This window comes from Podarcis erhardii, assembly GCF_964252035.2.
Source record: "Podarcis erhardii genome assembly, chromosome: Z".
Taxonomy (NCBI): domain Eukaryota; kingdom Metazoa; phylum Chordata; class Lepidosauria; order Squamata; family Lacertidae; genus Podarcis; species Podarcis erhardii.
In genome coordinates this window covers 19,956,714-19,973,285 of record NC_138504.1, presented here as the reverse complement: position 1 = coordinate 19,973,285, position 16,572 = coordinate 19,956,714, and the positions used below count along the sequence as shown (strand labels likewise).

The 16,572-nt window shown below is 46.6% G+C and overlaps 1 protein-coding gene across 1 annotated transcript; it reads right to left on the bottom strand.

Moving 5' to 3' along the window:
- Window positions 1-596: 596 nt before the first annotated feature.
- Window positions 597-14,922, bottom strand: LOC309334278 (brain-specific homeobox/POU domain protein 3-like). The gene is made up of 3 exons (XM_081848518.1): window positions 14,864-14,922; window positions 2,154-2,484; window positions 597-1,568 (listed from the first exon to the last, which is right to left on the bottom strand). The coding sequence occupies exons 2-3, from the start codon at window positions 2,433-2,435 to the stop codon at window positions 639-641; spliced, it is 1,212 nt and encodes a 403-aa protein (XP_081704644.1). The 5' UTR covers window positions 2,436-2,484; window positions 14,864-14,922; the 3' UTR covers window positions 597-638.
- Between the last annotated feature and the right edge of the window lie 1,650 nt (window positions 14,923-16,572).

The window sequence follows — 16,572 nt, the reverse complement described above, 5'->3', positions numbered from 1 at the left end:
GAGAGGTAAGCCAATGGGAGCAAGGGTAGTAGTAATAATAATTTTAAAAATCTCATCGAACAGAAGCCAGCAAAAAGTGTTAAAAAAACAAACAAACTTTTGGAACTCGGGAGGAAAGAGGGAGTGTTTGTTTGCTTTCGGTTTCAAGCTTCCTTCCTTTCCCCCCTCCATATCTCGTTTGCTTGAAAATACAGGGATGGAAATGGGATGGAAATATGAAGTCCCTTTTTTCATTTAAAAAAAGAAAAGAAAAAGTAAACCCACGAAAAAGACTCAACTTTTTCACTCACCAGGAATATGGTACAGTAGCATAGGGGTCTCCCCCCTCACTCCTGTATATATCTATTGAAGTATTTGCATTGTTCTTTTACTTAGTAAACAAAGAGTCTTTATTCTCTCTTTCTCTCTCTCTCTCTCTCTCTCGGATGGGGCTGGTTGAGTTGTGTCTGCCTTTCGTTACTCCTCGGCCAGGGGAGTTCCAGTAAGTCCAACACAGGGTGCGCTATAGAGCTCCCCATGCTCGTGGGAGATGTTTTCACCGCTTTTAATTTTAGATTCATTATTGTCCCTCCGTTTTAGGCGTCCTTTTTGCCTTCTATCCCCCTCCGCTCTTCCTTCCCTTTCCCCATCCTCTCTCCTCAATAAGCGGCGGAGAATTTCATGCGCTTCTGCTTCTGCCTTTGATTGCAAAACCAGACCCTCACCACGTTCTTCTTCAGATCCAGCTTCTCGGCGATGGCGGCGATCTTCTCCGACGAAGGCCGTGGCTGGACGGCGAAGTAGGCCTCCAGCGAGCGCTTCTCCGGCGCCGCGATGGAGGTGCGCTTGCGCTTCTTGTCTCCCGTCGAGTACACCTCGGGCTTGGCCATCTTCTCGCGCTGGGCCCGCTCCGCCTCCTCCAGCCAGGCTTCCAGGATGGGCTTGAGGGCCACCATGTTGTTGTGCGAGAGGGTGAGCGACTCGAAGCGGCAGATGGTGCTCTGGCTGAGGCACCCGACGCCGGGGATCTTGAGGTTGGCCAACGCGGAGCCCACGTCGGCCTGCGTCACGCCCAGCTTGATGCGCCGCTGCTTGAAGCGCTCGGCGAAGGACTCCAGCTCCCGCGGGTCCGTCTCTGTCTCCGGGCCGGCCAAGACAGTGTGCGATGCCAGGCCGTGGGGCGGGTGGTGGCCCATGCCCATGGGCGGCTGGCCGTGCGCTGGGTGGCCCATGGCATTGAGGGCCGGCAGGTGGGCGTGCGGGTGGGGGTGCGCGGGCGCTGCCCCCACGTCCGGTAGCGGCAGGGCTGAGTTGAGGTGCTCCAGCAGCTCGCCATCCAGGCCCTGAGCAGGCTGGTGGTGATGGTGGTGATGGTGAGCGTGGTGCGAGTGGCCGCTCAGCACCGACGGGTGGTGCAGGTGCACCGACGACGAGGTGGGCGTGCAGGAGACCGAGACGCTGCTCATGGTGTGGTAAGTGGCGTCCGGCTTGAAGGGGTGGCTCTTCTGCGAGACAATGTCCACCGCCGCCAGGGCCTCGGCCCCGCGCAGCAAAGTCTCGTCCAGGCCGGCGAAGAAGTTACTTTGCAGCTGCGAGGGGGTGGGGAGAGAGATGGACAGAGCTCAGAGAGAGGCACGCAACCAGAGAAGGAAAGCAGGCACCTATCCACCACCTCCGACCCTAGCTGGGTCGCCTTGCTGCTGGGATATATCAAATGAACCTTTCCTGCCCCCCCCCCTTCTTTCCCGAAAGTATACCGTTTCCTACCTCCACGTGTCTCCCCTCCTCATTTGTGCCACGCAACTTTTGAGAGGAGGACTCGGCTTGGGTAAACAGGAAGGGCCGGGACAGTGCCGTCGGATCTCCGCAGAGTCGTCTTCTTCCTCTTTCCAGACTTTGCCCGAGTTATCTTTCGGGCTCACCCATCACCCCAAATGTCCCGCGCCCCTCTCTTCCCTCTTCCTGCACCCCCGACTTGGAAATTTGATCTGCACCTTCGCAGAGGCTCGCGTCTAGGGGATCAGAAGGAACCAGTCCAACTGAGTGGGTCACAGGGGTGGAGAAAGGAAGCAAGGAATCCAGGTACCGACATCCTTTCACAGAAATACTAGCTCCCACCATCACTTTCCTCTCTCCCCCACCTCCATCCCCTTTCTGTAGAGCCCGTTCCTTACCTGCGGGGCAGGCAAACAAGCCCTCCGGATGGCCTCGGAGCTGGAGTGGAGGTGGGTGTACTTGGGCTCGTGCAGGATGGGGTGCATGCTGAACGCCTGTTTGCTGTTCATGGACATCATGGTGGTGATTATGGTAGTGGCGGCGTTGGCGAGGAGCAGGAGGAGACCAGCAGGTGACCGCGCCAGCCCGGCTCCCCTTATTGTCTCTGCCGGCGCTCTTGCACTATCAATGACATTATAGAGCCGCCCAGACCACACCCTTCCAGCGGGCCGCCCTCCCATTGGCTGCGGCGGCAGGACTCCGCCCCGCCCACTTCCGAGATCTCCGAGCCTGAAAGGGATTTTATTTGGTTTAGCAGGAGAAGCGCTCACGCTCCTTGCTCGCCCTTTTGCTGCCAGAGCTCCCGGACGCGGCTTGTCAAAGAAGAAAGAGGGCCAGGGTGCTTCTCTTCTATTATTATTATTATTATTATTATTATTATTATTATTATTATTATTATCATTATCATCATCATCATCATTATCATTATCATTATATCATTATCATTATTATTATTTGTTGTTGTTGTTGTTCTTGTTACATTAAAAACATTTTTTTTAACTGTCACCTGTCCTGGAAATGAGTTATTTCCTTTGGCTGTGGCTGCCTGCCTTTGTGGAGTGATCTCCTGCTCATTCTGTTAGACAGGGTTGAGAGGGGGGGGGAGAAGTCTTGCACTGACTACCACTGTTCTAGCCCCATCTGAATTAAACCTCACGTGCAGCAAGCAGCAGAGTTAAGGAAGCAGAAAAAATATCAGCGTCAGGACATATGGGGAGAGAAATACAAGGATAAGCAGTTCCGACGGGGGGGCGGGGCGGGGAAGTCCTAGAAGCCCCCTCCAAAACAATGTATCTGAAAGTTGTTCTTTTGAATTGCCTCTGCCAGTGAAAATGAGGTCTTGATTTCTGTCCTTGATCTCCTTGCTTTTTTACCGTATTATAAATAAGTACCTGCGTTAGGACCAACCAAAACGTCTCAAGAATGTATTTCCCCTGTTGTGGCTTTTGGATTTCTACTCCTGACATAGACTAACATGGGAGTCTTCAATTTTAATGTGCTTGCTGCTAGCCTGCTTCTCCTTACTCTCTGTTTCAGTGTCTCTCCACTGATGGAGAAAAATGGAGTGACGGCGTGCTGCCAAAGATCAGATGATAAACTTTGGCTGTCTTCACATTACCATTTACTCTGGCTCCAGTGCACTCCCCCCCCCCCCGGTTTTTGAATCTGTGTACACACGTCACACAGAACTATCCTGTAGTTTCTTGAGCAATGCTGCTCTTCAATGTGCTTTCCCCCGAACCACCTTTTCAGTCCAAAAGGAAAACCACCACATTTCACCACATTTACTGGTACTTCTCAGTGAAGCTAAGGCACATGCATTTGAGACAGCAATTGCATATATGCAGCTGACAGTATATGCACTGATGACAGCTTTATGAATACAAGTTGGGAGGGGTTGTAGAAGTGCAGAGACCAAACAGGTAGTGCACACTGGGATAATATCACCCCCCCCCGCGTGTATCACAGTATGCAAATGTGACTTGAGACACAGTGGCCTTAGAATTTATTCCATGGGTAGGCAAACTAAGGCCTGGGGGCCAGATCTGGCCCAATCACCTTCTAAATCCAGCCTGCGGAGAGTCCAGAAATCAGTGTGTTTTTACATGAGTAGAATGTGTCCTTTTATTTAAAATGCATCTCTGGGTTATTTGTGGGGCATAGGAATTTGTTCATTTCCCCCCCTCCAAAATATAGTCCACAAGGTCTGAGGGACAGTGGACCAGCCCCCTGCTTAAAAACGTTTGCTGACCCGTGATCTATTCTGACTCTCTTCGCAATGGCTCATCAGAGTATTAGTAGTCAGAGCATTGGTAAGAGGTCTTTTTCACATCACCTGCTAATTTCTATCTACAGGTGTCAGGGACTGAGCTAGAGACCTTAAGCATGCACAACATGGGCTTAACCATTGAGCTTCAGTCTGTCTCCTGGTAAATAGGAGACATTTTGTAATCACATAGAATCCTAGAATTGTATAGTTGGAAGGGATCCTGAGGGTCATTTACTCTAACCACTTGCAATGCATGAATCTCAACTAAAGTATCAATGGCAGATGGCCATCCAACCTCTGCTTAAAAACCTCCAAGGAAGGAGAGTCCACCACCTTCCCAGCTCTTGCCATCAGAGAGTTGTTTCTGATGTTTAGTCAGAATCTCCTTTCTTGTAACTTGAATCCATTGGTTTGAGTCCTACCCTCTGGAGCAGGAAAGCAAGCTTGTTCCACCTTCCATGTGACAGCCCTTTAGATATCTGAATATGGCTATCATATCTGTTCTCAGTCTCCTCTTTTCCAGGCTAAACACACCCAGCTCCCTCAAGCATTCCTCAAAAGGCTTGATTTTCAGATCCTTAATCATCTTGGTTGCCCTCCTCTGCACACATTCCAGCTTGTCAAAATCCTTCTTAAATTGTTGCACCCAGAACTGGACATAGTATTCCAGGTGTGGTCTGCCCAAGGCAGAATAGAGTGGGACTATTACTTCCCTTGATTAGGACATTATACTTCTGTTGGTGCAGCCTAGAAAAGCATTAGCTTTTTTTCCTGCTGCATCAGACAGTTGACTCATGTTAAGCTTGTGGTCTACTAAGACTCCTAGATCCTTTTCACATGTACTATGGGCAAGCCAGGTACCCCCAATTTTATGTTTGCGCAGCTGATTCATCTCGTTTAAGTGCAGAACCTTACATTTATGCCCATTGAAATTCATTTTGTTAGCTTGGGCCCAGTTCTCTAACATATTAAGGTCATTTTGAATGCTGTATTCTGTAGCATTAGCTACCCCTCTCAGTTTGGTGTCATCTGAAAATTTGATGAATTTCCCCTCAATTCTTTCACCCAAGTCATTTATAAAGATGTTGAACAACAATGTGCCCAGGACAGAATCCTGATGAGCCCCACTGGTCACTTTCCCCCAGGATGTTTAGGAACCATTACCGAGCACTCTTTGGGTTTGGTCAGTCAACCAGCTACAAATCAACCTAAGAGTAACCTCATCCAGTCTACATTTCATCAGCTTCCATACACAAATATCATGGGGGACTTTGTCAAAGTCTTCACTGAAATCAAGATACACAGTGTGCACAGCATTCCCCTGATCCACCAAGCTTGTAACTGTATCAGGGAAAAAAAGAAAAGAAAAGAAAAGAAAGAAAAGAAAAGAGCCATCTAGGGGGATGGGGGGCTGAGGGCTCCCCAAAAAAATCAAGGAGGGGGCTGAGCCCCATCAAAATTCCATGCTTCTGCCAATTAAATGTGTTGTCATGTCACTCCCATTCCAAGTATCCTGACTGAGGCATGTATGAGTCAGAAAGTTAACTTTATTCAAGGCATGCAACAGTACAGGTCAGGCTTGACATAGGTACAGATTGCCATGGACAGGATTATGTGGGAATGTTCAGGGTGGCAGGAGAGGATATATTGTTTATTAATATCTTTCCTAACTTGTGCTGCTAGCAAGTTCCTTTACTTAGCAGAGTTTACATTCCCCTATACACAGCAGAAAACTAGTTGCAAACTCGTGTGTTTCTTAAGACAATACACAATTCAATCTGGTTTATCCAGACTGAAATGTGTTCTAATATTTTCCTGGTAGGACCCCTTGAGTCCCTCCTAAAAGAATAAAGACACCAAGGTCTTATTCATAAGCAATAAAAAGGAAGTTTACTCACAATCAGGCAGAGCACAGTGTGATCCCTGAAGGCAGGTGTTAGGCTTAAAGTTACAAACTTATACTAACAAGTTTATCCCATAAGGGAGATGACCTGGGGCAGCCAGCAGTTCATTCCGGGAAGTTTGCAGGACGAAAGAAAGATGGAAAAGAGAGAGAGTGGCAGCATGCCTTGTCCTTTTACCATACAAGGAAGGAAGCTCCAGGCCAGGAGGAACAGGAAGTTTAATCTGGCTGGACCAAGCATTCCCTTGCATGTTCACTCTCGGAAAACAAGGAATGTTGTACTTGACTGCTCTCAGTGGATTATATCCCACAGATTAGAGAATTCATGAGTGGCATCAGGAGTCCAAGATTTGATGCAAGTGACAAAGATGTCTCAACAGACGGATTTGCCCCTCCTACCAACATTTAAAAGCAAGACACAGCATGCTTGCACCTTCCAAGATTGGCTGCAGGCTTCCAAACCATGAATGATGGATGTTTTCATAGAGGAGGTAATCTGATACTCCAAAGCATTACATCGTGGCTCTCAGGAGTGAGACTTCCTGTGTTGTCATCTGTCATGGGGTGGGACACACAACATCACCTGCCAAACCCTAAAATGGAAGGAGCTTAAGAATTTGATGAGATGCATTCTACCTATGCTATTCATGTGACTTTCTCTCACTAGGAGATTGCTGTACTTAAAGGTTTGCTGCACTTCGAGGTGCATGCTTCACTGGAGGCATGGACAACAGAAGAAGTGGTGCCTAGTCCTGGGTGACGGGACTGAGATCAGCCACCCCTGGCTCCTTCCTCTGCTAACCAGTCTCTCATCCTAGCAGGTTGGTGCCCTTTCTCATTGCTAAGGGCCCCCTCAGTTTTATGGATGGAGGTTGACAGGGAGCCGGCAGGACTGCTTTCCCTCCCCGGTTCCTAAAGACAAACAAACAGGGCCCCCATCCTCTTCCTTGGGCCACTCCACACACATAGTATCATCTGCATCCTTCTGCTCCTGCTCTTCACCTGAGAGCAATTGCTACCCCAGTGCGGAGTCAGCCATGGCTCACATCAGCTATGGTGCTCATCTTGAAAGCTCTCAATGTCTTGGGACCCAAATACAATTAGAAGCTCCTCGCCCTAGATCAGCCTGCCTGTGTATTAAAATTAACAGAGGAGGATTTTAATCATGCTCTACCATTATGGGGGGGGGGGTTTCATTCAATTGTGATGAAGTTTGTGTAATACCCTCCATCTACACAGGAGCAGTCCTACCATTAGGGAGAGTGAGACAGCCACTTCAGGCATGAGATTTACCAATGAGATTTCGATGGTATGGTGGGGTAGAATGTTGACCCCAGAGGAAATTGTCCGTAGCAATGTCTGAAGGACTATCCTGTAGGTCTACTTATGTGTGAAATGCACAATAAAAAGGATGCTGGGAGGAATGGTTTGTGCCTGACAGAATTTGATTAAGGCTAATTTCATGTGAGTGAGGAGAGTCCAGAGGGAAAGGAGAAGAGGGGAGCCAAAATAGATGCAGCAATGAATGGAGCATGGTGGTGGGGTGGAGGATCTTCTGCCTGTGACCAGGGCAGATGTGTGGCAAGGGTGCTCTCTTTCTTTTGCCTGCCAGCCCACTGGGTAGAGATGAAGACAGCAAGATAATGGGGTGCCAGAGGGAGAAATAAGGTGGTTCCTCCCATTATTTGTTCTGGCTCTGCCCACTGTCAACATGTGACCCCTGATAAATTGCCATTGAGGGAATGGGCTCTTAGATAAGGGTGGAAAGTCTCCCTCATTTGCTGTAACCACTAGACAACAGTGAGGAGGAGGCCCATGGTTGAGGTTGTGTATCACTGCCATCATGGCTTGGGTTGGCAAGGGAAGTTTGTAACCTAGTTGATCTAGTTAACTTCAAAGAAGGGCTGAGGCCTAACAAGCATATCAGCCTAGCCCCAGGGGCAATAAACCACAAGGCGCTGATTATGAGGATGCCCATAGATGCTAGGGAGATTAATCAGGTCTGTAAAAACCTTTATTAAAAAAAAAACCTGACCCACTTTGTACTAAAGGAGAGCTCTTAATTTAAAAAGTGCAATTGCCCACTGAAGGTGCCAGGAGGGAATTCATCGAGGCCAGCTGCCTTTTCCCTCAGTGTTAATCCTGTTTAGGATTTTAAATGGACAACTTGGTGAGTTTCCGGAGCGAACGCGGCTTCTTCCATTAAGAAGCGGGAATCTTTTTAACGGGTCACCCAGGCAGCAAAATGCCCCTCTTGCCGCCTCCTACATTAGGAGGAGGGCTGGCATCCCTACCACTCCAACTCTCTGTAGAGAAGGGAGTGTGAGGGAAAAGAATAAAAGGAAAAGAAATTACAGATGGGGCAAAGTGTGTCTCTACTTTTTAATACTAAATTATTCACCATAAGTAAAATCATGTGTGTCAATTGTGAAAAGAGTCCAATTTGTTTGATTTACATGGCAGGGGGGGTGCCCTCGGGTAGGGGGTGTTTAACTACCTCCTTTAATGCAATTGCCTGTGGCAGCTCACTAAATATTTTATAGGCAGCCTCTGCAAAAAGTGAGGCTGCCTCATCTGATCTGCGCTTGCAGCCCATCCTGTGTACAAAATGGATCTGCTTGGGCAGTCAGAAGAAACCAAACTTACTTTAATTGAGTTAAGCAGCACAATAAAACCACCTAGGCCGTCCAAAATACAAAACAAAAAGCAAAATCCCCTACCACTAACAAAGTCCTAACATGTCTGGAGAAAAGCAACAGTTCCCCCCTGGAAAATATATTGACTCCTTGATCCTAATGGTGTGCCCAAAGTTTGGAGCTGCAGAGAATAGAATTTCTATAAGAAGCCTAGAAAAGTTTCAGGGATTTGAATTGAAATATGTCCTGAAGTCTTGGCAATATACAAAATGTTAATACAGTAACATAAATCAATGGTTTAGGTATTGAAAGACATATTAATAACTTGATAGATGTAATTATTTCCCTAAAGTATGGGAGTGTGTTGTGTGTGTGTGTGTGTGCGTGTGCGCGCGCGCGCGCACGTGTGCTTGTCCAATCCTCCCTAAGTCTGGGAAACAAATAGCCTTATACCTCAAATGCATTGCAGTCTGACTTCCAACTTGTTAGGCTATCAAAGAGCTTTCTTGTTCTTGACTTTCGTATCAGTCACTTTTCAAGGGATGATAAGCAAAAGAGAAATCAATAGATTTCATAGAGGCTCCTGAGTAATGCTGCCTTTCCCTGGGGCTTCCCCATATGCATGGGTGTTACACAGATTGTGGGGACACTCAAAATGGGTTTGGCAGGAAGTTCCAGACATGCTCAGATGTCCATATCCTCAGGTCAAGTTATTTATCACCATTTGCCCTGGGAGTGGTGGATGCTGGGAGGTGTCCTTCAGAACAAGCAATTTTTCACAGTACTGTGCACCCACAGCTGGCAAGCATTTGCACTATTGATCTGGGGAGGACAAGCGCAAGCCACCAGTGTCAAAAGCTGTGTCAAAACACAGAGCTATTAATTGAGAGCCTCTGGTTGGCTTTGTAACATTTGGTAGTGCTAGAAAACAATTGGGAAGGGCCTCCTTTTAGTCAAGCATTGTACTGAAAAGGCCACTGAACAGGATGCCGAGAAGCCCACAGATCTTAAAGTGGCCACCCTTTAACAAAGGAATTTCAAAGGAGGCTTTAAAGTGGAATAGCTGACATATCAGTAAATTCAATTCTACTCATTTGAGTCTGAATAGAGAAAATGGTTTCCTGTCCCATTACATATGTTAATCAACAGAGCATTGCCAAGTTGGTTGTTTTATCACCTCTCACTGCTGTTTAAAGGGTCACTGAGGTGTTGTTGTTATTTTTTTGCGGGCATGCATGCATTCTAGTTCTAACGGGGTTGCCACAAGCTGTACTTTTTGCATTTCATTTTCCACACCACTTACAATTCCACTTCACCACCACCGTGTGCCTGTGTGTTTGTGCATGCATTTGGTGCATTATGCGTTTGGTGAAATAGACTCTTATATCAGGGGTGGGGAACCTCTTTCATCCCAAGGGCCAGGTTCAAATATGACCAGGCTTCTGAGAGTTGCATGCCAAGGTGGAAGTGGGCAGGACCAAAGTGAGTGGCACAGAAAATACTCTGGCTGTGTACACACATTTAAAGCACATTCCTCCCTCAGTCCCACAGAATTATTGGAGCTCCAATTTGTTAAAGGTGCAGGGAATTGCCGTTCTGTGAGGTGCAAATGCCACTTCTCAATATTTGGAACAGGACAGGGGGTTGCTTTCAATGCATGGTGTGCATGCAGCCAAAGCAAAATAAAGGAAGAAAAGAAGAAATAAAATTTCCTCCAGTGGAATAAATTAAAAATAATTATAATTTGGAAAAACTGAGAAATGAAGAAATACAATCCCCTCCACTGAAAACACACACACACACACACACACACACACACACACACACACAGTATATATATAAAAAAACTACAAATATAGTCTTCTATCACTAGTGGGCCTCCTTGCACACATAGGTTTGCCCCAAATAATGTGCAGGGGATAGGGAGTGGGATAGGAAAAGAGAGAGAGAGATAATTCTTGCACTTTTGAATTGATCCTCCACACTCCTGCCTTTCTTCAGCACCTTTTGGATTTTGTTGGTGGAGAGAGCAGTGAATATGAGATTCAGGAACACTGAAAACAGGCATCTCATTCCTGGTAAAACTAAGCTGTTATAACCTTGATGACTCTTGAGGCATTTATTACCCCCAGTTGAGGTTCCATTAGGATGACCCACCAACACCAGTTGATTCTCAGTAACCTCCCACTTGCCCACCTTCTTACTTACAACTAGTTCAAGGGGTGTCCCTGGCTGGCAGCCTCCTTCGCCTTAGTCTCCAGGTGTTGGCTATTGTAGAACTCAGCAGGGAAAAGGATGGCGACAAAAACTAGAAGAAGCTGGTTCTCCCTGTAGTTGGCTCTGATTCCACCTCCAGTTGCATTCCCTGTCTCACCAGTCCTCTTGGCCACCAGCCATCACTGACTACCCCTTTTTAAAAGAGGCTCCTTCCCTGCATTCCAGTGCAATTTCTCCACCCCAAGAGAAGTATCTCTCAGTCAACAAACTCTGCTAAAGAACAGTAGATAGCCAGGAGTTCATACAGGAGGAAGCAGAAGGTGACCACCTGACCCTCTGGTTAGAAAAGTACAGCTTGCCATGACCTCACGAACATGCTGGCCCCCAGTGAAGAGCTCACCCCCTCTTTCCTCCCTGCTTTTTAACCTTAGGACAAAAACCATGGCTACAGGCTGTGTCCAACGGGGAGAGCTTTTAACCATGATCTCAGGTTTTGATGACATGCTGAAGCAAACCTTGGCTTGGCTGCAGTCCTGCACTGGCCTAAAAAGCCAAGGGAGGAACAAAGTGTTTGTAATCTCCTCCTTGGGAACCAGTGCATTCATTTTAAACTATGGCATGATGTTCAAAAGCAGCCATTGTCTGCCAGACTCCCTACCCACTTAAGGCTTCCTAATTTAATTTCTAGCTTGTTGATGTACATTTACCTGATGGGGAAAACAAGTAGCATCGGCTGGGAAGGCTGGTAATCATCAGAATGGAAGAAAGGGTGTAACTCTTTCCTCTTCTACTGCAAAAACCCAACACCTGAAGGTGATATTTGTTTAGAGCAGTAGTGGTCTCCAAGCAGCTCTGTCTGGCACCAGAGACTGTCCCTAGTGCATGCCTCCTCCCCAAGATACACCCCTCACTAGCTTTCTTTCTCAAGTCTCTCCCAAAGCCTTTGACTGGCTGGAATGTATTCTTGAACTGAGATAATGCTTGCAGCTTGCTGGATGGGACATAGATGTGTGTGGATGCAGGTGTGTAGAAACCTCTGGCTTTGGCATGGGTGGGATGTACTCTACTGTACAAGAGTAAAAGTTTTATCTGTTGCTCCACCCACTTTTCCATCTGTCCCCATCCATGTGAGCTCTGGAAGATTGCCCACAAGGAATGCAGCCCTTGAGCTGCAAAGGGTTGCAGAGACTTAGACAGGGTAGGGCTGCAGAAGCACGTCTGTGGAGGCTGTCATGATGACCACCTGCACTTCAGAAGTGACCCTTACATCACACACTTTGGAGAAGGAATCCCCACTTGGAAGACCACATGGCTCCAGGAAACACAAGCCACAGAATGACTCCCTTGTTTACTGGCAGGCGACTACAGTGGGGAGATGGCTGTGTTCAAACCTGCACCAGGGAGCAAAGCCCAACTTGCAGTATCCATTGCACAGCCACTGGGGTCTTGCAGCCAAAGGGAAGCCAAGGCTAGGCACTCTGGGATTCTTCTGCTGTGTCCCTGGAATCCCCCTTCAGCAATAATTTCAGACCTTCAGAATTCCTAGAAGACATGCAAAGGCTTGAGTGGTAAATATTTAATACAGAGAACACTCCCTTCTCCTCACCTCATGCATATTAATGTTATTAAACCATCTCTTTCAGCAAGCAGCAATTGGCTCCTTGCAGTAGCAACTTCTGACTCCTGCACTCCCTCCTGTGGGGCAGTAGAGAGGGAGGGCAGAGACCTCAGAGAAAAGACTGGACGAAGCTGTTGAGCACCCATGAAGGATGTTGAGGGGCTTGGCAAAGCCAGGTTGGAGGAGTGAAGTGCGTATTGCAGGGGCGGGGGGTGAATTGGAAAATGTTCCCTATGCAAATCACAGTAATTCAGATGGAGGTAATTTGCATTGGAAAATCTTCAGTTTGCATTGGATAAGATGTCTGCCCAGGCAGTGATCTAATCTGGCATGGCATTATCTCACTTACATTTAGTAAGCAAAGCTACAATGAAACCCCATTGATCCCTGCCATTGATATAGTCAGCAGCCTATTCAGAGTTGCAAGCTACATCCCGCCCCCCAGAGAGGCTTCCTATGTTTTAAAGGGTTGTGACCTGATTTTAAGACATTTATTCCAGTGCTTCTGTTGCAGGGAGTCTTCAGAATCTGAGTCAGACAGTAGAATAAAATTCCCCATCACCGCCCCCCCCCCCCCGACATGGCCGCCCCACAGAGCCTGGATGCCTCCCTGCCTCCCATTGTGTCTGAGCTCCTTCCAGCTCTGCCACTGCCACTGAATCCTTGCCCACAGCTTCACTGATGCTGATGCTACAATGCAGCAGTGGCAGTGAGGCACAGTATTAGTGGGCACATCAGTGGGTGGCTGCATGGGTGAAGCCATGGTGGTACTGCTGGTGGTGAACTGGGACTGGCAACTGTGTAACCATTGAGACTGGGAAGGGCAGGGTGGATAATGCTTGAAATGGCTTCACCTCAACTCACCTTGGCCCTGTGTTTCTAAGCCTCATTAAATTCCTGTTCAGTTCAACAGAGCTCCACTTGGAGCTGTCCATGGGCCTGCTAATTTGTTTGAATTCCTGCTCCTGTGTTAAATAGTCTGCTTGACCTTTGGCCTGGCCTACAAACTCCACCTGGAACATTCTTGACATTAGAGGCTTAATGTGGTTTAGCATGTTCCCTCTTTCCAGGGAACCAAACTACAATTCCTTGAATTCTTTGGGGGAAGCAAGGAAAGCTATGCTTTAGCAGTGTGCCTATGCTATGCTTTAGCAGTGTTCTCGAAGCAACCAGCATGAGTTTGACCAAACTGCGGGAGGCAGTGGAAGACAGGAGTACCTGGTGTGCTCTGGTCCATAGGGTCACGAAGAGTCGGACACGACTAAACGACTAAACAACAGCAGTGTACCTGTCTGTACAGTATCCTGCATGTATCATTTGGCAGCAATATAAAGGACACCAGCTGCCTTATTTTTAGCATTTTAGATGTTGTACTCATGGTGGCTCCCTGGCCATCTTTTTATATGTTCCAGATTGTCCTCTGATGCACCGCTTTCTCCTCACGGTCCAAATTTCCAGTCATCTCTCAAAATTTAAATCAATGCTTCCTCCTTCCCCCGCTTACTTTCTGAGAGGTGATGTCACTGATGACCGGTCTTCTCCTTCCTCTGTAATGGCTGGCGCCTGGGCTATTATATCCCAGCTGCTCAGCTCTGATTGGCTGACAGCCAGTCCCAACCTCATAAACAATGGCTGCGTTGCTGTAAATGGCTGTTCAGGAGGAAGAGGGAAGTGGGAAAAGAGCTAGAGGAAAGGAAAGAGAAGGAGGAGGAGATATTGTTGGAAACAGCTCTTCGACTAAGGCGGGGACTTTACCAGAAGAAGAGGCATGTGAGCTGTCAAATGTTTATTGGCACTGATCAGCAAAAGAGCTTTCTTTGCAAAAGGCATATTTGTGCTGTTTAGTGGGTTTTTAAACATTGGAACTAGGTATGAAATATTGCTGAGTGTATGCTGAAATTAATTTGCCCCAAGAAATTATTCCAAAGGTTACAATGCCCCAGTTGGTGTTATGTGGGAAGAGTAGCTGTGTGTTCCTGGTCTAGACACTGTTCTCTGCATTGGCCATGGAGTTGGTTTGGGGTGGAAGTGGGTGCTTACTTTTTGCTCCACTGTGAAAACCAAGACAGCTGGAAAATGAACAGACATCAAGAATTCGGTAAGGGAGTCTGTTCCTTTGTGCAAAAGTAAAAAATGTGCAGGTTAGGGGCAATCCCTGCAGAGCCTGTAAACAAATTTATTCAAATGTGTTTGCAAGCCAACTTGTACTATGTTAAAATCCTTTCCAGACATTTTGTTGAAAAACTGCAACAATATTTTCAAAAAAACAAAGCATCATCAAGACACTAAAAATATGGCATTGTTCTGAATGATTATATCTTGCCTCACATTGTCCCCCAAAATCATAGGATTACAAAGTTGGAAAGCACCTTGGAAGTCATTTAGACCAACCCGCAACTCAGTGCAGGAACTTGTAACAAGTACAGCATCCCTGGCAGATGGTTGTTGAGCTTCTGCTTGCATACCTTATGGACCTGGGTGCTCCCCTTGCATGACCAGATGTCTATTGCTAGGTTCCTTTCCCTTGCACCCTTTGAAAGGAGCTGTATTGGCGCCCCTCCTAGGAAAATAAACCTTTACCATAATAACCACATTAGAAATTACTACATTTTACACAACCAAAGATCTTGAAGTATCCAGATTGAGGGCAACACAAAGAGGAAAGGTAAAAAAAAAAGATGTCATGCACTTTTGTGCCATGGTGCAAGAAGGATTGGAAGCTTTTCCTGCGTTTGATCTTGCGGCAACAGCAACATTGCATCACCACGCACATATACATCGCACACTCCGTAGTCTGATAGGTGCATCCCTGGAGGGGCAGGTTTCACAAACACTAGGCCACTGCTTTCTGCATGTACAAATTATGCCAAATTTCAGGAGAGGAGCTGCAGTAATTTTCCCATAAGGGAAGCCATTACAGTTCTGGGAGGTGGGGTAAAGTGCACAAGAGCCAATGCTATCAGGGCATTTCACAATGGGCAAAATGAAGGGCTGTAGGGATGGGGGTTGAAGATGAAAGTGTGATAAATAGATTCATTTCCACCACAATATTACATAGTAGCATTCCATTTTGTGTCATGCATTTGATTGCTTTTGATTTCATTTCAGATTGCCCTAGGTGAAAGCATATTAAACACTAAGCACTAGGGATGAGTGAATCTGTCAGTTTTGGTTTCTCTCAGGTTCTTAATTTTCGAATCTTAAGTTCAATTCACCACTATATCAGTTTTCAAATTCACTTTTTAAATAGTCCTCTTGAAAATTTGTTAGCCTTCCAGTGCAAATTTCTTCTAACATACACAACTGTATGTGTGTACTTTTGCTTAAAATACACATTGTTGCAAGCAATTTCCCCTAGCCCAATGTGTTTTTGTATATCACGAATATATTCATTTTAAGGCACACTTTACTCTAGTATATGCATTTGTATACACATTGCTTGGCTGGAAAATTGCATTCCAAAAATGAGAAAAGTGTTAATTTTGAAGGATGACTGTTCTGGTTCTCATATTGTTTTGGAAAGTGCAAATTAGGTGCAGATTTGCCTCTAAATATGAACTAAATCAGATTTCTCCCTGTTCCTTACTAAACATGGAATCAGTGGTGTTTAAGGGATACAGTGGCAGAAGTGGAATCATATGGCAATTTGCTTAATATCTTTCAGAAAAAACCTGTTAGAAAATATAGCACTAAACTCTCCTTGTGAGAGAGCTGCTGCCCTCACTCAACACTACCAACTCAGCAAGGTTGCCACAGCCGTGGCCATTCTTCATGCTGGCCAGCAGGATCCTTGCAAAATCCACTAACCCAACAGTGACTGAAGGGCCCCACAGTTGTTCCAGTCCAGCAATTCTTACCCATGCAGCAAATGGCTCACCAATGGACCTTCTTGGTGGGACTCCAAATAGGCCTTTCACAAGACTAATAAGGACTCATGGGTGTACCATGAATGTGCAATACATGTAGACAGGCAGGGTCACATCTTCTAGGTCAACAAAAATAAAATGGCTAGGTTGTACTTGGGTGAAGTGCAAACAGAAGCAGGGGAAGTGACAATAGAAAACCCCCAAGAAAGCCTCTTTATCCATCAAATATCTGAAATACTGCCTCCGCTATAGACCTTTATAATAAGATCAGCAGAGAGGAACCTCTTGACAGTTCCACCACTCACAGA